The sequence below is a fragment of the Pezoporus occidentalis genome, unplaced genomic scaffold (assembly GCF_034315485.1).
Source record: "Pezoporus occidentalis ecotype Australia unplaced genomic scaffold, CSIRO_AGI_Poc_V1 ctg75, whole genome shotgun sequence".
Classification (NCBI taxonomy): Eukaryota; Metazoa; Chordata; class Aves; order Psittaciformes; family Psittacidae; genus Pezoporus; species Pezoporus occidentalis.
The window spans coordinates 401,608-425,547 of record NW_026916104.1 but is presented as its reverse complement, the minus strand read 5'-3'; the positions used below and the strand labels follow the sequence as shown (position 1 = coordinate 425,547).

The following is a 23,940-nucleotide window of genomic DNA, read 5'->3' as shown; positions in this document are numbered from 1 at the left end:
GTAGTAACCTGGCCATTCCCCTACAGTCTGCAACACATTGCAGGGGTCCTTACTGCATGCTGGCAGGATCGAGAGCTAACTTCTCAAGAACCATGAGAACAACATCTGGTCTGTGTGCAACTGAACCTTAAGAACCACAAAAACAATATCCACACAGCTCCTGGAGCCAGAAAACTACAGAAATGAGAACATGGAAATGGACTCACCCAATCTGTCGATTTGTGGAAGGTGCTTGCGTAATGACCGAACTGGACTGTGGAGAAGGCATGGCTTGTTGAATCACAACGCTGGTGTCATGGTTTGGCATCCTTGTATTTGTCAGCTGGTGAGATCCAGGTCCTGCCATTGCTACTCCAACTGTGTTATGCATGGAGATATTCTGTGGAAATGGGAGATAGTGGAGGAAAATTAAAATAAAATAAATGCTTTCTCTTGGTTTCCTGTTCTATAGGAGTACAACTAGAAATCTGAAAGTATCAACAATAGGAAGTTACCAGCTCCTGATAAATGCCAAGTCAATAGAACTTGTAACAAAAAATGATAAAAAAAAAAGAAAAAATAACTGTTTACTTTTACAGGGCAATATAAGTGGAAAAATACCTGCAAGTTGACTAATCACTCTTCTGTGATTCAGATTCATGATTTATAGTGGGGATACTTAGCACATATTCTCCTAACTGAACAAGACATATATTTTGTTTGAAAATGACTTTTGTGGTAAGTGCAAGGCACCTTGATTTACTACATGGGTGTTTACTGTGTACTAGGTCTTCTTAGACTGACAAGCAAATCAAGTTTTATAGTCCCAGAGTAACATACAGTGCATGGTACGTCATGAAACAGCCACTTCTATTAGCCTCTATATATATTTTGCAGAGCAATAGTATCCCAGAGGCCTAGAATAAAAGCACTGTATTTGCACATATATAACCTTTGCTTCAGGTAATTTGGAGTCCTTAAAAAGTTCTTAAAAAAAAAGTTTACAGATAACTCATAAGCACAGAGTGAGCAAGTCACAAGAGACAAGGATACCACTAAGGAAGGAACTATGGAATAAAACTTCTGTTACACCTGCACACACAATACACACTGCTGCTAAACCACAGGGTTTGACTTGGCCCATGTTTAAAAACAAACAAATCTCTCAAACCAGAGATAACCCACAGTGTAAACATACGAAAAATATGGTAACCTCAAGAGCATTATTTTTCCTATAAGGCATTAATGTGTGGATTGTTAGCAGTAAGAGGAAAAGAAACTTTTACATCGTCACCTCATACTAGACTAAGGAAAAGGAAAAACACACACCTTTACACCACACTTTGCCACCAAGACTCACACAAAACATCTTCCTGACCACTGCAGTACTCAGGATTGAAAACTAAAGTTAAATTTCATTTAGTATTCCAATTTATGAGCAATTTGTGTAGTAAACACATAGAAACCATAAAATGTTAAATAAAGCTGGTGAGAAAGGAATCTCAGAGCTCTGACTGAATGTGGAGAACAGGAGAGATAGGCAACATACTGAATCCCAGACCTAAAAGGAAGATTGCATTCTGAACCAGAACAAGAATAAACCTTCTAAATGACATTATGGAAAAAGAGCCGATCATTAGAGGACCTAACATTGAAAGCCTCAGCTGTCACCCCCCTGTCTCCCAAGTCTTACATATCTCAGGTGATCTCCCAGGCTAGTGTGAACACAGGAATCTCTCTGTTTCTTTTAGAGGAGTTGTTCCAGTCTTCCTAAGCAGAGAGACAGAGGTACTGCCTGCAGCAGCATCATTCTAACTGCAGCCACATGCTTAGACCCAGTATGAAGACTCAGCTCCAAGTTCCTCTTCAACTAAATAATTTACATAGTATGAATCAGGTCCAGTATTCACTTATTTTTCATAGATTTTCATGAATTTCTCCAGATTACAGACTCCAGACCACAGATTTCCAAGAGCTATGAACAATGATCTGCTATATAGGACAATCTTTAAGGAAAAGTGAATGGCGCCATGAGTCCACGATGCCTGGGAAGGGACAGGGTGTAAATCCATCATGAGCTTTAAACTAGTGGTACCCCAGCAGTTGCCCAGATTCTGACTGGATTTTGTTGTACCATGGCAAGGTAGAACTTAAAGATTTTATATCAGATTCTTGTACTCCTAGATTCAGTATTTTAATTTTCTTCTCTTTCTCTCTCCCTTTCCCCCTATAATCCCAGACATCTCTAAGGTACAAATTGTATGAATTATGATGTTATTGTGCTTGCACAGAAGACATTATAATTGTTCGCTTACATGCATAAACTTGTAATGGTGTTTCAGAGTTTTAATAATTTCCAGTAAGCTATCTTTTCAGAAAGTAGGCTGAATATGTGATGCATGGAAAGCAAAACCAGAATGAAAACCTGTCAATGCATCCACATGTCCATTCTTCTCAGTAATGTAAGCACTGTTGTTGGGCAGGACTATAAAATTATACTATGCTGCCAAGAAAAAGCCTACGATTTCCCAACAAAATGTCAACCTCAGCATGACTCTCAATTCACAAGAAAGGGATTTGGCAATCTCAGAATAATTTACATTGGTGAGATGCTTGTGAATTTACAGAGAAGTTCAAGCAAGTTCATACTTAAATGGAAATGTGTGTGCTTTGAAAGATGGCAGGAAGGTAATGCACGATAGATATGACACTAAGCCTATCTGATCTAGTCATATGCATCATGACATGCAGAATGACTCTAAATCACCAGCACAGCAAGACTAGGCCCATTGCATGTGTCATGCAGACGGTCTTCAGAAGAAGTCCTAAAACAGCCTTGTTGTGTTGAGCTCTGCACCTAATTCTGAATGGATCTGGATAGGACATTAATGACCTCCTTGCAGAATCGACTTTGGGCCCTTATAGGAGCCGGACAAATTGGGCAACTTTGGCCGAATTTATAGTTGAACTGTTAGTTAGCTAGGCTGCTTCCAGCTCTACTTTTAAGGAGTTCTGCATGCTCTTCCATCAGGGATCCAGGAGGAACATCTCACTTTGACTTGCCTTTTCATTCTCCTCCAGCTCTTGAGACAATGATTAAGATTAACTGATACTAGATGGGGAGCTCCCTGCACTCCAATTCAGAGAAGTCGTCAACAGGAGTGATATTGTGGGTAGAGCTCTCCTGCTTTTAGCACTCCAAGACCCATCCATACTCCAAGAAGAGTATGACACAGTCTTCTCAGAGATCTTCACAGCTGTCCTTCAGCATTAGAAGAAGACATGTGAGCTTATTATTATTCATTTTATTAAACTGAACTTAAATGTTCACACAGGGAACAAGCCACCTGCATACCAGGAGCTGTAGAGACATGAAAGACATTGCCTGTCCTTAAAATTCATTTAATGTATCTTAAATAAGATCCAATAAATAAAGAGGAATTTATTTCCTCTAGGATTAAGTTTCATCCTCAAAGTTCTCAGTCACTCCCACTGAAGCAGAAAGGAGGATTATAACACTAAAAAGCTTTTGTAGAAATGCTTGCCTTGCCCATGTGCTCATACTGTACTTTCCAGCAGTATTTAACATTCATACAAATAAAACAAAAAACAACAAGCTATATCCACAAACCTCTTTTAAATCAACATGCTCATTCTCAACCTTTCCAGCTGCAAGAGGAAAGAGATCAACATCAGCTTGACTTCTCCCCAGTTACACTGTATTCTGCATTTTATCTTCAAAAAAACATTTGAGCATTTTTCTCCCACATGCAACCATTTAATTTTGGATAGGCAACACACTTTTTTTTTCTTTCTAAAGGGTAAAAACTTCTTTAAGTCATGCTTCCATGTTCTGGTGGAGAGAATTACACATCACAAGAACACACACCCTGTTGGCAAGCACAGCAGAGAAATGACGGCTCCACAGATACAGGCGAAATACTCCCCATGACTCTAGGCAGTCACCATTTCCATTAAACCTTGGTTCTTCCAGAGAAACACCCATCCATGACACAGAGCACCACCTGTATCACATATCTCCATCAACTGAAGGCAAAGGATGAAGAAGATGGAGCCATCCTTTAAGATCATTGTAATCTCTTGAGTTTCAAGCAGTTTGTTTGTGGTTTTAGACTATAATAGCAGGTTTCTGAACCAAGGCCAGCTTATATTTTTTTCCTACTATTCCTTCTTAACTGTGAGGTTTACTGAAAATTACAAATACTAGTTTTGTACAAACTGAAAATTTATTCAGGATTGTTGTGAGAGAGCTTTTAGATCACTAGAGCTGCCACCTATAACCAACTGTACATAAATATGCTTTGCAGACTATTATATAAGTTCTAAAGTAAGAAGGCATTTGGCATGAAAAATGAAAATTCAATTCATCTAAACAAAGACAAAAGCACTTTCTGGCATTTTTTCTGTTTTCTGGGGTATATATAAATATAAATATAAATATAAATATAAATATAAATATAAAAAAAAAAAAGTATTTTCCCAAACAGCAGCTTTGTGTATTTTTCAAATAATTTAAAAGAGAAAAAGGCATCAAATGAAAAAAAAATTTTAAAAAAATAGTTAAATGCACAGGAGTATTTTAGAATTCCTATAGCTTGGCCTCTCACTATATATTTAACAAGGATAAATATTCTAAGCTGCCCCACTTTCAGGCATTTTATAAGTTATGAGGAAAGAAAACATGTATTTCTAACCTGAAGTCTTCTAGAAGGCTCTCCAGACACACAGTATTCAGGGCAACCAACAACACGTTTAAATGGCAGCTACATGTGCACATTTAAGTAGTGTGCAGTAGCATCTTGCCTGATTATGGAGGTCATAATTTCACCCACTGCACATGCTGCGTACACAACGAAAGAACCTGCTGGCTTAAAAACTTGAAAGACATTGTTGTAAAGAAAATTATAGACTAAATGTGTCAAATAACACAAGGCTTCAAAATTATTTTGATCATTTACAATCTGCATCAAAATTAGTGAACCTCTATGGATTCTCTCCCAACAGAAGAAAACAATCATCATAAAACCAAAGTTATCAAGTCTCCCCAGAAACATCACCAACTCATTTATTATCTCATTATTCAAATCGATGTGCAAGGAAAACACACTCACACCAGCCCATCACAACTGCTAGTAGCATGCAGCGTCTAAAATTCCATAAGCACAGAACTAAGGTTGCTGTCCACCCAAGGCAAACAAACATAGCAGAGGAACTAGAGAAGAAAATGGAGATAAAAAATGAACTAATACAGTTGAAGGATTACAGGAAAAGGAAAGACTATTGCGAAGATTCAAATTTAAAAAAAAAAAGGAAAAAGTTCCATTATGTGAAATATGGGAGAACGTAAACTTGGAAGAGACTGAAATGCAATACCTTTTTTAACCTGTAACATCTGTATAGCTTGAATGAGAAAAAGCACTAAAGCAGATAAAAGGACACAGAAAAGAATTGCTGGAAAATGCTGTGTAGTAACATTAAGTAGAGGGACAAAGCGCTAGAAAGATCTTATTGCAGACTGCTAAAATCTATTTAACTCCCTTACTTGGCGAGAGGCATGAAGTCACTTACAAGGTTGACACATGAAAATACAGAACTGATGCCAAAGGATCTATTCCTCAAAACACTTCAAAGAAAGGCAAATACTCACTTAACAGCTACTTAATAAAAAGGGCACATTTAAAAAAAACAAAATGCCAGCAGGCATGATATATCCCAGAATGCAGAAGGACTCTTCCTGGCCCCCCAAGGCCTATCTAACATCTACTGCTGAACTGGACACAGCTGGCTACGCACACAATGATGGAGACTCAAAGGCCAGAAGCAGTATGAGTATATCTGACTTCTTGAACCCTGGGCACCACTGCTCAATCAAATGTTATCAACCTGATCTCCTTAGGGGTAGAAACATAAAGAAACATTAAACTCCTTACTCAAAAATGACAAGTAATGATAGGCAGATGGGGGAAGAAGGGAAACACTGCTTTTACAGAAATCATAAAGCTTTGAATCTGTACTTATCAGTCTCGACCACTGGTTTCCAATTTTTTGGATCACAGACCTCTGTCAACCCTCTGAATTTCTCACAGAGCACTCTGTGCTCTTATCATAAATTGTGTAATTAAGGCAAGATGGTTCCACAGACCAGCTGCAGATGACTTACCACAGCTTTGCGACCACCAGCAGTTCACAGACCAGAGTTTAACTGCCACCCAAATATCGCTTCAGAGCACCGTGTCTAGAATTTCTGAATTTCTTGACAAAAAGATAACATTTCTGAAGGTATCGACAGGCTTCAGTAGCCCCAGTCCTTTTATTAAAATGTCTTCAGTCTTCTGGAGCCCTAGTGAATAATTACTGTTAATTAATAGATCAGACTCCTGTAGTGGGGCTGGCAGGAGCTTTGCAAAATTTTATCCTAAATATCTATGCTGAAACATGCAGAGAAATTTCCTTTTGTTTTCAGTTAGGATTAATTATTCTTATATGTAGACATGCTAGCTGATCCTGAGGAGGCACAAACAAAAAGAAAACACCTCATCAATCTTTTTATCCTGTTTTCTGTCAATAGCTGTTACTATGTTATCAGAAAGACTGTCTGAGATACACTGAATGATGCAAATGAAACCTCAAGTCCGTTAATCTCCAGCAAACAACACGCTGCTGCTAAGAAGCATGGCACAAGACACAGGAGAGACATATGAAGTGCTAAGCCAGCTATAAGCCATCTCAAGGCTGCAGCAGTCACTACTATAACTCGAAGTCCCAAGAACCCATTTAAGCCGTACTAATCCTCTTAAGGCCACTGCCTGAAGGGTGATAGCCCTGCACAAAATCTTCACAACACAGGCACTTTGACATGCCTCCACCTTGCCTCTGCCCCTTGGGTACCCAGAGTGCACAGTCATCTCCCCTGGACTTCTCCTTCCATCTTCTGGGGAAACTGCACATGAACCTCGCCAGGGGCAAGTTAAGCCTCCTTGCCTGTCCTCCACTTTGGCTGCTGGTGTAAGCAAATGTTCTGACTTCTCTGATACTATGAATGAAATGCAAGAGATCTAGAATGTTTGGTCTTTTATCTTAATTTTTGTGACATGATCTAATTACAGATGATCAGTGGTGCCCTCTAATTATCAATAAAAATGAATACTGAAAGATGACCCTTGTCTTCCATGGTTCCCTCCCCTCTTCCCTCACTACCCTCCTTATGCCCTCTTCTGTATGCCTGTTCAGACTATGCTTTTGACATATGAAGCCTTCGTTAAATACACAGTAAGTAATATATGGTACCAGATGTACCCACGATAAACCATTTACTATGGTAGGAGATGCATGGAATGTATTTTAAAGCAAAAGAAAATTTTGTGAGACTGATCTCACCAGAGTTTGAAAGGAAATAGCTTTTCTGCTGGAAAAGATGACATCAGATTGCATGCTTATGCTTATGTCCTGGAGTTTCCTATAGATATCTCCCATTTTCCTCAGGGTTGCTTGTTTCATACACAATTACTTGCCCAAGATAGCCATTTAAGAAACATAGCACAAAGAGCCTCTTCTGTTCAAATAAATGTCAGTAACATTGAGTGTGCATAACCCAGTTGGGGTCACTCAGGGTGTTTTGCACTGCTAACGCCACACTACGTCTTGCTAATTGGGAGGCTGCAAAACAGAGGGAGCACAATCGGCTGCCTGCCTCTACCCAGTTCTGTCGTACTTTATGCAAAAGCCATAAACTGACTTTTTCATTTCTTCCAAGTTGCCTATTGTGACATTTATAAACAGGAACCTGGCAGCATGTCAATGGTGCAAACTGATTTCCTTTTCTAAATACAATTTAAAAAAGCAAATAAACAAGGTTATGCCTGCTAATGAAACATTATATGCCATGCTGGAGCTAGTTTTTCTCAAGTGTATTCTCTAGAGCAGATGGAACACCAATAAACACAAAACAACAAACCCTTTTATAAAAAGCATGTTTGTCAGAAAATACATTCTCCATAGAACTTTGTCTAAGGAAAAACTGGCTTATATCTGTAATGTTATCTTGGGGACCCAATTATGGTCCCATTAGATTGCTGTAAACAAGGGAGCTTGCCATGAATTCCAAATGTAGAAATGCTAGTAAGAAACTTGAAAAGGAAGAAAAGAGATTTGCCAGTATACTTACTAGGTGTAATTCCTAGAGGCCTGAGTTGAAATCAAGGCCTTATTGTGCTAAAATCTGTACAGACACATTGATGGGCTACACTTGCCCACAAGCCTTAGAGTCTGGAGACAAAGCAAGGAAAGGGAAAGGAATTAAAAGAGAGAAAGTGATTTGTGTAGCCAAAAATCAAGATTCAATGGAAGGGCTTTTTTCTCGCAGGTCAGTATCTTAGCCATTATTTTACACTGTTTCTTTGCATCTAATACTTATCCATGAATTCATAAAACCAGAAAACTTTATTAAAAAAACAAATGCAAACAAAACCCAAATATAATTGTAAGCTCTACTATGGTTTTTTTCCAGCACTATCATTTCATTTTGGCAAGTCAGACAGAATGCATGTACAAAGTGGGTACTCAAAGAGCCTTCTCAAAGTAGGTGCATGTCAACTTTTGCAGGACAAGCAATTAGACATCTAAAAGCAGCTGCCAGATCTGGAGGCCAGTCATAGGGTAGTTGAAAACCTGGCTTTCCTTTCTTTATTGTAAAGAGTTTTGTTTTTATCCATCATGAAACAGAAAGCTGGGGGGAGAGGGCGGCAATCCTCCAGGAATTGCTTTAAACAAGCCTTTGATACTGCTAACTGAAGGCACTGGGCTTTTCAACATTATGCAAACCATTTATAATCTGTTAATAGCAAACTCACAGAGACAGCGCTTTGGCACTTAAATTTGTTATATTTTATTTAAAGCTTCTTTGAAATTCTCACCATTGATTTCACTGGCATAAGTTATCGGCATCATGCATGAGTTACAGCAATGGCTGCTTGACAGCATTCAATGACCAGAACATTTTTTAGACCAGTTGGTAAAGGACAGCATAGATGGTAGCAACAAAACAGCCAGTGATTTTCCATTCAGGCAGTTTCAAGCAGAAAACCAGCAGGCTTAACTTTTCTGCTAAGAAGTCAAGTGGAAATGCTGCTACCCTGGTAATAAAATGCATTTCCTAAATATTCTTTTAGCCCCAGCCGACTGCAACAATGTTGGGCCAGGCTGGCTAGCAGTACATGGGGACTAAAACAAAATGCTGGGAACTATTGAGGAGTCAAGGCCAGCCGTGATCTCAGAAAGCACCCAGGCATACCATTTGCTACATACAAGGGATCATAGGTCAAATCAATGGAGCAAGTTGACAACTGAACTGGTATGAAAACAGTTTTGGTCAGCAAAGATCATACATGGAAGGATACCAAAGCATCAAGTTGGCATCAAGTTAATTCACCAGACTTCCTGGGAAGTAATCACAAAGGTAAGCATGCAGTTTCACAGCATTCACAGTTGTTTCAGTCAATTGTAGGTTGATGTTTTGGGAGAGGAGAGATAGGTTAGTCTAGATCTTGGACTGAAAGAACTCAGAGAATTAGGTTCATCAGTTGGAAGCATTCAGACAAAATTAATAATCTTTGTAGCCTTAGAGTTCAAAATGTTAAGTTTTAGAAGGCAAACAGACTGTCTACATACAAGGCAAAAAAGGTTAAATACACTTCTAGCTAAGAAAAGTTCACTTCCAGTGAGTACAGCAAAGGCTACAAAGAGGTATTACAAGAAATCCTCAAAGATTCTGCCCTTGTCCATCTCTGCCTTTCAGCAGATTTCAGCAAGTGACAGACAGGCAGGAAAAAGTACTATCGAGACAAGGAGAACAAACATGCTTGGAAGAAAAAGAAACCAGTAGTGGTCCCCCTGCAAAAAACAGAATTGACCATTCATTGATGAAGGCATGACTTCAGTCTTGAAGAACAGCTTGCTGGGGATAGTTGAAAGAAAAGCTTAGAAAATAAACGAAGTAAGCAAGCTGATGTGAAGTTGGGACATACAGTTTCCCAGGACTGGGAAAGCAGAGAAGGTCAGAAATATAACTACGTGGACTCCAAAGGTGTTCTGCAAGTCAGACACACCAGGAACTGCATAGCCATCCTTTTCCACACTGCATGACTTGGAGTAAATTATTTTGCATTCTTCTGCTTTACATCTAAAATAGGATGAGTACCTTCAACAGCTACAGAGTGCTGGGATCTGACAAGAGAATAGCTTTTGGAGACAGCACAGTATACATAGGAAGGTAATATAATATAGCAATGACAGAGCAGAGTCTCTTAGGGGAGAGAACAATCTCATGGGACTTCAGAGTAGCATGCATTTGAATTTCAACCTCACAGAAGTGACAAAAAATCATAATAATCAAGATCATAGAACCATAGAATCAACTATGTTGGAAAGGACCTTTAAGATCATCAAGTCCAACCTTTACCCCAGGACTGCCAAGACCACCACTAAACCATGTCACTAAGGGCCTCATTTACATGGTCTTTGAGCACTTCACTGACAGCGATTTCACCATTTCCCTGGGCAGCCTGTTCCAATACCCAACTACCCTCTCTGTGAAGGAATTTTTGCTAATATCCAGTCTAAACCTCCTCTGGTGCAGCTTGAGGCCATTACCTCTTGTCCTATCACTTGTTACTTGGGAGAAGAAACTGATCCCCACTCTTTTCAGTAGTTGTAAAGAGCAATAAGGTCCCTGCTGACCCTTCTCTTCTCCAGACTAAACACCCCTAGCTGAGCCATTAATGAAACAAGGCAGGCATGCATCGTTGAGGAGCAACCTAGTTGCACATGGAGAACAGTTATTCTCAGCACTCACCTCCACACAGCAGCTTTTGCTCAGAAAGTGGATGTCAGTGAGATGACTACAACCAAAGCAACTTGATACCCGAAGGCTGAGGGACAGAGGAGATGATGGGGAATGCCAACCTGGCACAAGCAGCATCACAATTGTGTTCTCAAAAGCAGCTATCTAATAGGGTATCAGCATTAAAGGAGAACCTATTACTCTTGAACACAACACTGCTCTTTTTAAACCCACCTAACTTACAGTTCGGTTGGAAGCTATAATCATTTCACAACACGCAAAAACTACGGCTGCTCTGGAGTCCAAGAATTGCTGCCTGTTTTTTCTTCACCAGAAGATGATCATAGAAAGGACTGTGTTTTGGAAATCCACTAGATCACACTAAGCACAAGGAAATAGGTTTTCTAGTAAGATAGTGCTCTGAAGGTGATTCTGTGCTTGTTTTACCCTGTCTGCCAGTTCTCTAGGAAAATTACAGTGGCAACAGCTGGTCATAAACAGTATTCTAAAGTCTTAAGCTGAAGATACCTGTTAAATAGCATAACCTTCAGTATTCCTGGTGATATATAGGAAAAGGCAGTGCAATCCCTGTGTGATATTCTGAAAGCCACTTTTCAAACACCATGTAACTGAATGCTTGAACTCATTTCAAATACTTGGTGCAGATATTGTCAGATTGGAGATCAAAGGCTGAACACCAGCGCTGTTTGTGACCCAGTGCAAGGTCTCCTTCAAAAGATGGGACACCACCTCACATTTCTGGAAAAAGTTTGCAGAACCAAACCCAGTGAGTCTGGATTGCTAGAGCTGGCCCAGAATTTTGCCCAAAGTTTCACACTTTTAGAAGATCCAAACAAGGAAGCTGATGAGTTTGTCTGGAATTACTAATTGTGTCCCATGTAGTAAGACCAGAAATTTTAATCCTCCCAGATTTAGTGGGTATTGGCAGGGATCAGTATGTAAGTTTAGCATTCTTAGAAAAGCGATTCAGCAGAGAAAAGGAAGGGGAAGAGAGAAAGCAAAGCAAGAAGAAAGAAAGCAAAGCAAGAAGAAAGAGAGAAAGCAAAGCAAGAAGAGAGAGAGCAAGAAGAAAGAGAGAAAGCGAGAAGAAAGAGAGAAAGCATGAAGAAAGAGAGCAAGAAGAGAGAAAGAGAGAGATGTGTAAACTAGATGTAAACTAAATAGGCTTGAAAGCAAAAAAAATTGAATAAAGATTTGTGTGATAGCAGAGAACATTCTTTGTTGTTCTTTTAGCTGATTTGCTTTAAGGCAGAAATATGATATCCTGAATTTTAATAAGATATGGTAAAGAGTCTGTGATGTAGGGAGTCCAAAATGATTATCCTTCCTTCAAAAAGGACAGACAGCGTACTACCCTACAATACTTGGTCTGTCTCTTCTTACAGTAAACATTGCTAATGCTCCTGGAGAGGGGCTGACCTTGCCAGCCAATTACATTATGCTAATTTGTCTGTTACTATAACTCCTACAGAGGCATTCACAGCTCAAAGCAAGACAGAGATTTATATTGTCTCTTCCAAGCTGCAGACTATGGACGTTAATCTCTTTCTCTCTGTCCTTCCAGTTACAACTCTACATGGCAATATCTACATGCAGCGCCACTGCACACTCAAAGCAACAGTTATTGCCAGCTTTATTCAACTTAAAAGACAAGCCAGGGTCTTACCTTGCCCTTTTAATAACTGTCTATCTAAGAAAGCATATGCTTAGTAATAGCTGTTTTCCTATGAAAACATATGGTTTCTCATATGCTTTTGAAAACACCACAGGAATGTGTTCACTTGTTAGATGCTAGTGCCATGCCACTATATCAAGCAACAAAATCACAGAAAGGAACTGCAATAGTTTTCTATGCTATACTCATGTATTACAGAAGTATCTATTATATTAAAGCAACAAAAAGTCATCCAGCTGAAAAGATTCAATGTAAAAATAAGACCCATAATTTAGGAGTTATGTGCACTACAATGGTATTACTTACAGATAGGATCAAAACATTGGTCTTTTACAGAAATAGCATGTAGCAAATAGCATGCTTCATATGAGCAGTTTACAGTTCATACTGTATCATGAAAAAACTCATCATGAGACGTGGCTCTTCCAACTGCTGGAAAGATCAGAAGCTTCCCTAACATCTTGCTGTTGAGATATAACAAACAGAGTATCAAAAACGATTGAGTATTGAGTCACAGCATTTTATAATAAACTACTGTCCATCAAGTAAACCACTATAATGACCTTTACATGCTTTTCTCCCTCTGTAATATTTAGGGCAAGCTAAGAGTATTACCATGGACAGTTGCATGTCAAAGGAGATAAAAAAGAAGCTAATTGTTAGGCTACTTAAACTCAGATGTGTTCATCTAAGGCCAGGCTAAACTAAAAGCTAAATATTTTGGCAAACAAAAGCTCTGGCTGTAGTTTTGAAACTGATTTCAACATCAACTGATGGGGAAACTGACATAAAAATGCAGAAAGTTTTCAAAGTGCTAAAAAAAAATGGGGAAGTTACAGGTCAGCAGGAAAACAAGAACAACTCAAAAACATGGCTTATGAGGTGGTCTTCAGAAATTTCTCGTTGGCTCTAAAAATAATTCCACTGAGTTGTTTGTAGAAAAGAAAGAAAAAAGTAATACTTAATCAAGTTTATGCTCCAGCATCAGCATCATCAAGGAAACCACACAAGCTTTACTGTAAAACCTTACGAACATACCAGTATCTCTAGGTGGTATTCCAGTACTTCACACATAACTCCAAAAATTTTACACCTGTGTATTTATGGCAGTTAAACACAGGGTCACACCAGAAACCCCCCATCACACTGAAATGTTAGTGGTTTATTACCTATTAACAGTGAGAGGGCACACACAGAAGTCCATACAAATCTGTGTCGCTGACTTTACAATTTCCAGCAGATCATGTTGCACTACTGCCTGCAGTTAATGCCCTGAGCCACGGTCTGACTTTTAAGAAGGTGCTTACACACGTGGTGCACAGAGGTCAAGAAAGCCAGCAAAGAGCAAGAACTGGTGAAACTCCTGTGACAGCTTGAGGTATGGCTCTCACGTGTCTGGTCGGCCCCTTTCTGTGGGTTATGATTCCCCCTGTGCAGGCTGTGAAAGGTAACACTTGCCGGTTGGCACATATGTCACAATGAGGATCTAGTATTTTGCAAACTAGTGGCAGATGTGCAATAAACCTATATGGACCTTCTTTCTAAAAGCAAGCAGCAACCAAAGACTTAATAAGATGCCCTGGGCATAGGAGACACAAGAAAATAAGCTGATTCCTTATGCAACTCTTCCTACCAGTGAGGAACTAATGCACCAGGGACAAAACTAAGAAGCCCTCAGAGGAGATTAATACAGGATGTTTCACTGGGAATGTAGTGACAGTGTCTGAAAGTGATATAAGACAAGGGAGGGAATGGAAAGATACCCTCATCTGACAAAAGGACACTCTGCTGTTAGCAAATTGAGGCATAATCTTGTTAGCCTAGTCAGACACCACAAGGAAATTATGAAACCAGCTTTCAATACTAACCTCTTAACTGCACCCAGTGCTCTCAATCCCAGAAGGAAACTGAGAGCACCTTTAGCCTAAGCTGACTCTTTCAAATTTAAACAAATAGCAAGGTCAAGAAGAAAAGAGTCTGTGTCATGGAGGCAAAGAGTTTGTGTGTGGCACCAGTCAGATCTGCAACATACAAGTCAAAGATTCCACATGAATTCAGACTCACTTCTTTTTCTGTACACTAAAGACTCAGAGGAAAGCAATTAAAAATAAACTAAGGTATAGTCTGCCATTCAGAAGTTTCTTATCCAATCAAAAACAACAGTAACATACTCTTGTTTGACTTCAATTTGATACCCAGTTCTTCACTAGAAAAGGAAGAAAAGGATGATTTACAAATGCATGTCCATTCTTTCCAAATGTATCAAATAGCTTTGTGTGATAACAGGTATTTTCAAAAGGCACAACAGTGTGAGAAGACTTAAATGTACATAAAACAAAAATGAAATCAACTGCTTAAGATATCACCCAATACATAATATACAAAAATTAATAATAATTATTTATAGAATTATATTGCTCACCTACATTTCACTTCAGAATCAGAACTGGCTCGTCCATGAAGCCAGTTAATTTCCTGGCAGCAATCAACATGTATTTCTGAAGTCTCCAAAATTTAAATTTTTTGTTCTTTTTCCAGTTGATGAACAAAAGGAAACTGCTCTTCCTACATAATTAACTTAGCTTATACTCCTACCATGAACAATCTATACAAAGTTACATCTCTCCTATCTATATGACAAAGTTTCATCTATGACTTTGCTATGAATGGGGTAGGGAAATGACACTGCAGACTCCAAAACCTGCGGCAAAACTGACCTCATGCCAGAGGTGACCTAAGATTACCTCATTTTACATACAGATAGCCCCTATTAAACATTTTCAAATGATTCAGTAAAAGAAGAACATAGTATGAAAATATGAAGCTTAAGCTTTCCAATCAGTTGAGTAGGTTTACATGAGCAGATTTGGTCCCTTTCTGAAGTTTTTAGAATTTCTCCATTAAAAGTATAACTTCTGGTTATCCCTTTTTCTTTTTTCTTTTTTTTTAACTATTACTGGCAGAGGCTTATCTGCTTGACAGGAGAGAGGAGCACTTAGAATTACCAGAGTACCACATTGCTTTACATCCCAAAAAGGGAGAGGGTGTCTGTCTGGCACACCTCATGGAAGTTGAAGTGGCAGGGATCTGATCGAAACAATTCTGTACAGACAGCACTTAAGTTTCTTTAGGTGCTCAGCGCTTTCACCCCGTATTGGTAGTCTTTCAATGCATCAAGTCTGGAACAAGCAGACGTTTCTTTATTTTCTTGGAAAACATGCTGTGGTATTAGGTTAGTAATTTAATCTTCTTGGCAATATAATAGTTATGGTATAATCCCTCACGTTATAAAAGTAATTGCCATAATCATAACCTACATTCAATTATTTATTTTGCTACAGTGCAGCTGTAGTGGTTTTTCCACTCCCAACCTGCTGTCCTATCGATGAGGAGACAAGAAGGTGCAGAAAGCAGAGATCAACAATCTCGACTCCAGCCCATCCCTCTCTCCTGCCTAATAGCAAGTGACTCCCCATCCCAGTTAATAAAGAGCTCCTTGTCCCTCCATTATGCAGTGTAATCTTTAAAAGATTACATTCTCATTTGGGAATGAGCCAAGAGCCAGTGGGAAATTCTCTAGTAAATTGGATAGGGAGACAACAATATGAAGGGCAGCTGGAAGGGAGCACATTTTTTTCAGGACATTCCTATTCCTGAGGCCCTCCGGCATCGTTAGAAGTCCTGCAGTCTCGGCTCTTTTCACTGCTTCTGTTGTCAGGATAACGCTATTCAAGAAGGGGATACAGATTAGCTGTTTTGAAGATGGAATGTGTGGAAATGAATATTGAAAAGTAGTAAGAAAAGAAGGGGAAAGCCCAATTATATTTTTAAGTCTTACCACCTTACATAAAAACAAGTGAAAAGCGCTTTGTTTTTAAACACTGTATTAAGTGCATCAACTACAATAGTATAATGGAGGGGGTTTCTTCCATGTTTGTAGAAGACAATTTGAGCACACCATCACTAAAAGCAGAAACGCGTATTAAGATGGATTTTGAAAGGAACATTTCCCTCACTGCCTCTTTCCCCTTGCCTACACCTTCCAAGAGATGCCTTTGCTCTATGGAACCTACTTTCCAGCCCACCCTACCTGTCATCCAGGATACAGAAAACCAAAACAACACAGGACAAGAAATGCTATCCCACTTATCCCTCCATATGGAAAGACGTAAGTGAATGAGAAAGGCAACTGGATTTCTATTGTGGGTTTGTTGTTGGGGATTTCCGTTGGTTTGTTTCTTGTTTTGGGGGGTGGGTGGATTGTTTGTTCTGGGGTGGGGATTTTTTTGATTGTTTAAGTTTTTTTATGTATATGTAAAAAAAACCATACTTTTAGCATTCTTTAAAAGTATTTTCTCAAGAACTCACGCAATTTTATGTATCCAAAAGACTAAATAGGTACCTCAAGTTTATTTAGTCAGTAATGGCATACTTATACTCCTATTTTAGTGCCACGTTTTGTTTAGAAAATACAGAAATTTCATTTTAAAAAAGCAAAGAAAAAAGCTGCAACATTACTTAAAAAAAAAAAAAAGGAACAGATCTTTTTAATTCCTCCAGAAAAATAATTTTTTACTATCACATGAAATTCCAATCATTATTCCTTTCCATGTAACATAATTAAGTTATTTATTAAGAGGAAGTAAAAAGATAGTTGTCACAGCAGGGTATCAGAAAGATTGATTTTACCCTTAAATTACTGTTCAAACAACTACAACTTTCTGCAGGACTCAAGCAACAAGAGTTACCTATAGGCCACAGGAGGCAGTAATTAAAATACATTAAAAGAGAGGATTGTTTGCAATTTAAAATCATAGTGTCAGGAAGTCCTGATTCAGCAAACTATCTCTATTCAGCAAACCCCTACACACATGCTTGAAGTTAACCACATGTTCAAGAGCTATTGAAGTACATGGACTTTGGCCCCATTTCAGAAAATCAGTTATATACACATTTAACTGGCTGAGATGGATGAAACAAAGAAAAGAAATTGGGATAAGAGAGCTGTACCTGAAAAAGATCCAGCCAAACAATAATCCACAAAATAAGAACTTATGTGCAGAGGTGTAATACCCTTAATAGTTTTCCTGAAACATATATGTTGGCATTTACAGTTGCATGAGTTTACTGTACTGGAACAAAAAAATAGCATGGGTGGGAAGAGAACTATGGTAACTTTGTCATTAGAGAAACAGACCTTACATATAGATGTTCACATCCCAAGGGGCATACACATAGATCTCAGAGATAAGACAGGAGTGTGATAAGAGAAATATCATTGTATGAAGACCACTGTAAGCAGAAACAGCAGCACCCATGGTGACTTTGCCTCTTTTTCAGGGTAAATCTGTTCTAATACCCAGCATCAACAGAGCATGTTCATGTCTCCTCTTCTACAGTCACATCCCTTGACATCTCAATTCAACATTAAGAGGAAAAACTAACTCAATTTGCTTGGGTTGGGTATGGGGAGAAAAGAAAATGGAACTTTTCACACACTTCTATCTCTGTTCAAGCAATTCTGCTAACAAGTACAACACAGGAGTATTTTAATGCCCCTCTTCTCAGAAACCAAAGAACAGCCTTTTTAATGTCTGCCTCATGTGAGAGCTGTTCTCTCTTTCATTTATATTTCTCTCTCACTTCCACTGCCTCATGCTAGCCCCTCAGTTTTCTTCATGTCAGAGCAATGCTACTTTTTCTCCTCTTCTTGTGTGAATTTTCCTTTCCATTTGCCCCACCAAGTCTGACCTGGGGTAGGAATAAGTCCTTTATATAAATAAAATGCTTACTGAAAAGTGATGTGGAATGAAAGTACCTCCATCATCCCACACACTGCACTTGCAGGCTACATAGCTTAGAGTTTAACATTGTACCTTAATGTTTTTTACTGCACTTCATTTTGCAGATGTCTTTTATTTAGAAGGGGAATTTCTAGCCTTTAATAAGAAATACTGGAGCAAGCTACAAGTAACGAAGAGAGAACACAAGGCTTACATGACAAGCCAATAAATTTCCCTAAACACTACATTGTGCATTTTTACTAAGACCCACAGGAAAAAAAAACAAAACAACAAACAACAAACAAAAAAAAAAAAAAAAAAACAGCAAAACCTTCAGAAAACAGATTTCAAAATAAAACCAAGCATAAAATCAAAAGGGGCAGTAGTCATTTTCTGGAATTCCAAAGAAAGAAAAAAGAAAATACTTCTCCAGGCTCACGATAATTCTCCTATACCCATTAAGTGCATTTCTCCTTCAAGAAGATTTCTCTTAATAATGGTATGCCACAAATGATCATTAGGCAGGAAAAACGGGTCAGGGCAAGGATAACAAAGATGAAAAGAAAACTGCTGGGAGTTCACCTCTGCTGTTTATTTTGATGCACACTTAAGATTCATGTCGGACTATTCTATTCTAATTGCGTTCAAAGATTCAGTTCTCTAAAGAACACAAACAAAACTAGCAAGGGCCATCAGCCAGAACAAAGCTTTCCTCACAATCATAAAGTAAGGTCAGCTTTTGTGTGTTCTTTTATATGATAATATCAACTCCTCTGTGTTGACTTTTTAATTTAAAAAAAAAAAGGAGAAAGTAAAGTTTTTTTAAGACTAATGGCCTATTTCAGCAAAGGCAGCTTTTTTAACGTGCTCACACGTTTTCTAGATTCTTTTCGCTCTGCTTTCCTTATCAAGTATTTTAAAGCTTTTACACCTAATCTAGGTTAGCGCGCTCCGGTTAGCAGCTTGTATCCATTGAAAGGAAAGGCAATAATCCATCTAGGTTTAGGGCATTTCCATAGAACTGATGCAGAGCTGTGTCAATTTTAATGTCATGCTACGGAGAGTGCATGCAGCTCTCTCCACTTTAGAGGATTAAAAGTGACCTCTCTTACCAAAATCAATAAGGGCAGCTTGCTGTGACTAATAGGTTGTAGAAATTCAAAAGAGACAGTTTGTAACACTGAGTTCATTCTCCCTGTGTCGCTCCCCACCCAGCCCCAGACTGGCTGGCAGAGCTGCACTTTGACATGAACATTCACATGGCGAACTGATGTCTGTTTGCTTCCCAGGGACCAAATCGAGCCACACACGGTTTACTCACATTTCAGGGAAGAAAGAAAGTTGATATTTATTTGATAAGAGTGGATATGTCAATTTCTGTAGAGAAGCATGTGACAGAGCAAATAGAGTAAGTTAAAGTGTACATATTTTTTCTCCCAAGTATGGTTTTTAAAAGGCCCTACTTTTATATATTATCAGGAGATAAACAAGTACCCAGATACTTCATATCACTTCACCACCATAGGGGTTTTTTCCTAGTCTCGGAGCAAAGGCTTTTCTCCCTTTGGATCTTTGCGTAGTTATAATAGGCTAAAAATTGAAATTCCATTACACTCAATGGAGCTGCCCCAAAGATACGTGAAGCTATACATCCAACTCCAGCATTCATTAACTGCCATGTCATGTGCTCAGTTGTTCTGGCTTCTCTTCCTCCACTATTCCTTTTGTTACTCTGAAGTACTTCAAATTTAACAAAGTTTGGGGGCTTTTAAAAATACAGTAACTTGGTACAGTACTAGAAACAAGTCATGCTACAGAGTGCACACAACCGATGTAAAGCAAGTTTTCAGTTTTTCAGTTCCATATTTTTTGTAAGACTAAAGAATACCAGTAACTCAGATCAGGATCTCCTACCTTATGGTGAAAATACCCTTCCTGGATATCTCTAATTTCTAATTTATTTTGGTAGAGTTACAAATTAAAAATCCTTACTCACAATTCATAGCTTGTGGACATTTTCTCCACGTAACAATCACCATCATTGTCTTTATGCCAAAAACCAAGACTCGCCTTGGGGGAGCAAGGGAGAAAAGGGGCTGAAGTAGTGGGAGGAACCCAACTGTAAGGGTTTAGGAGTCCCTATGGAGGTTTATAAATAGACGACTGCCATGTGCAAAATGTGAAAGAAACTCACTCAGCATAAGAGCTGTTGCTGTTTTGAAATCTAACTACATCCATTCAGGCAGTAGACAGAGTTATAAACAATAAATCAAGAAATTATTAACATTTGAATTTTGGCAAGATAATAAAATGTGTAGGGGCATAATCAGCAAATAATAGGAAAGATCTGCAAGTGAACCCACCAATTAATGATAAATAGGACTTGGCATGGAATAACTTTACCAATGTGGATCTCATTAGATGGCCATGGAACCTGTTCCTGCAGCAGCCCTCTCCAAGTGAGGGAAAGGTGAGGTAACCAACATGTCAGTGTACTCACCCCCTTGCAGCTCTCGGCCTTTGGGATTGTAACCACCTGGGCCAAAATGACAACCTTATGCTGCCGTAAAGGCCACGCCATGGTTCTCTAGGCTTTAAGCTATAGGTTTCCTTGTCTCAGCTTTTGGACCTTTGCTCTGCAGTTCCATCACAACAAAGGTGACTGAAAACACACAGGTTTGTTCACTCTGGAGAGTGAGACTCCCTCGCTCCTCTGTTCACCTTGCTTTATTAACAACACCTCTCAAAGAGGAGAATGCCCCCAAGCAAGCAATCACTTAAACAGATAAATAGTTCACACACCAGGCAGGGGGAATGGAGAGGGGGAAGAGACCCTGCCTTATTAGACTGGAAACAGACACACCATATTAATACAAAGAATCAGCATATGGTTCTAATAGGGTTTCTTAAAATGATTTATCAGCTGTGATTAAGCCCTCAACCAGCATGTCTATCTTCATAAATAAAGTAAAAGTGCACCTTGCTCTGAAATATATCAGCAGTATCTGATTACCTACCCAACTATATAGGCTTCAGTCCACTCTGGGGAGCAAAGAGCTCATGTTTTATAGCAGAGTGTATGCTCTAAAGACATTGCCAAGATTTAAGGACTTTACTTAAGAGATAGCCTTATAAAAATGCCGCTACAGGGAAGCTTTATCTCTTCATCATGTGCCATCCACTCCATGCTGCTGAAATCTCAACTGGCAACAAGAAAGCTGTGCCACTGAAAACATTCATAGGAAGACCAAGGCAAAATGCTCAACTATGCCATGGGGTTGTGAAAGAAATGTCAGAATGCAATCAGGCAGGCCTCCTTTTTTGGGGGTAGCCAAAATATACAAAACATAACAAAACCCCAAACATTACAAGAGGGTGACTCAACTTCTTTGGGACAGAGACAATACAAAGCAGAAGGAAAGTGGACTGTCCTGCCTGAGCTCTGCAGGATGATTCATCAGCCGGAATTCTGAAGAACATGGAAGGATTATGCTTAGGGAGGGTTAGCTCAATCAGAAACTTATGCCTTCAAGAACTGACTTTCTGCATGACTTAGGCACTTACTGCTGAAAAAACAATCAGGTCTTCTCTCAGAGTATGAAGATCTAAACCCATAAATCCATTCAAACACAGTCCATTGCTACAGAAGATAAGACAGACCTGCCTGCCAGCAGAGGGTAAGACACTGTACTGTCAGTAACGAGCCTAGGTTAAAGCCTATTCCTCTCAATATTTCTGCAAGGTCATGATAAGAACTCTGTTGTCCTGCTATGTTTTCTGCACCATTAGGCAGAAAATTCCCTTTTGTAACACAGTTCAGTGTGGCAGCTAAGCATCTGAACATAGATACGCACTCAAAACAGGACTCACAAAGTCAAGGGACTAAAGTGCCAACTGCAGAACTGCCATATAAAATACAACATGCCACCACATGTCTACCATCAGAGCTCTGCAAGTCAAGAAAAGCAGTTAAAATCTAGCAAGCCTACCCATCTGGAGAGAGGAGGAGAGCATTCTTCCTGTCTTTAGCAACACTGAACAACAGCTGATAAATCTTTAACACACATGGTTTGTGGGATGCCCTATGCGGAGACCGAGGAGATATGGAATCAATCCGAGGCTCTGCCACAGACTTCCTGTGCAATTTTCAGCACGTCACTTAAGTCCAGATCCTTTATGGTAGCTCACCAATTCGCTTCTGCTTTATTTCAGTGAGAGCAATGCACCAAAATGCCTTTGAAGGTGTCTATCAATCTTCTGAGGCCACATTGCTGAACTTATTTTGGAACCAAAAGAGACAGAAAGACGCTTGCTTGGTAGAATGGAGGAGAGCGCCCAGCTCCCCTGCAATTCTCATTCCATGTGTGCGATTCCTTCAAGAGCTTGGTGCCTCACTACAAAGAAGCTTTGGAAAACAATGTTCTGTGGAACCTGTTTTTCCTTAGAAAATAAGAGACAAAGCATTTACCTTCTCCATAGGAATGCTGCAGAAGCTAATTATGAAGGAAAAAGGGGGTTTATAAAGCAACAGTTAGCCCATAAAGCAGATCGACAGCCTGCTGCAATTACTGCATATAAAACTTCAGAATAACCCACTGGAAAAAACTCTGATACAGAGTTATAATGTATTCTTACATTATTTTAATGCATAACACATAAGAAGTGCTATGCTGTGAAGATGCACACATCTTAACAGATACAGATGTTATATCCCTGGCAGTGTTTAAGGCCAGGTTGGATGGTGTCTTGGGTGACATGGTTTAGTGTGAGGTTTTCCTGCCCATGGCAGGGGGGTTGGAACTAGATGATCTTAAGGTCCTTTCCAACCCTAACTATTCTATGATTCCATGATTTAGAGTATAGGCACTATAATGAAATCTTTGGATGTGGGGTGATATTCTGGGTTTTGATCTCAAGAGTTTTGAGCTGTCACCTTGACAACAGCTTAACTGATTGATAAAGTGACAGCTTGAAGTTATTACAATACCTACAACCACGGTACCCTGGTCCCTAAGCACTATATTAACATAAATCATTCATAGTGTTATTCTGTATCTGTTACAATATACCATATAAAATACTCAATCTTGGTGGAAGAATAAGAAGTCAGAGGGACCTTTGACTTGAAAAAAATATGGACTTCCTTACATCATATTTAGACAAATGCAGGGAGAATGCATATATGTGTATTTATGATTGCATAATTAAAAAATAAAAATAAAAATTACCAAGCATTCAAAGATAGGTCTTTGTTTTCTTCTGCTGTACAGACTGTCAGTCGAGCCACAAGTGCACAAGGAACAGGCTTACAAATTTGTTCATTTATATTACTTCACTAGTGAAATTCAGCTGTTTCAGAGCACTTGCCTCTGAAATGTCTACCACCACACCATTCTTCTCAATGACCCCACTAGAGTTTCAGAGTATTCACAAGGGAAAACTGATAGCTGCAGAAGCAGGGTGCGCACTCAGAAGTCATACTGTTCTACACCAGCACACTGCAGCATTGACACCACCTCCCACAGGACCAGGCTTGAAAGGAAATCAATCTGCAGGTGTCCTGTCCTGCATTACTACAAAACTAGACACAAACTGTACACATATTCTTGAAGCACAGCCCTGTG

At 39.1% G+C, this 23,940-nt stretch overlaps 1 protein-coding gene across 2 annotated transcripts in view; it reads right to left on the bottom strand.

Annotated features, from left to right (window-relative positions):
- CREB5 (cAMP responsive element binding protein 5) overlaps positions 1 to 23,940 on the bottom strand; it is a 255,644-nt gene that overhangs the window by 171,783 nt on the left and 59,921 nt on the right. For both annotated transcript variants that reach the window (XM_062602100.1, XM_062602101.1), the window contains exon 5: positions 207 to 379. In XM_062602100.1, the coding sequence (XP_062458084.1) occupies positions 207 to 379 (173 nt within the window). The remainder of the gene's footprint in view (positions 1 to 206; positions 380 to 23,940) is intronic.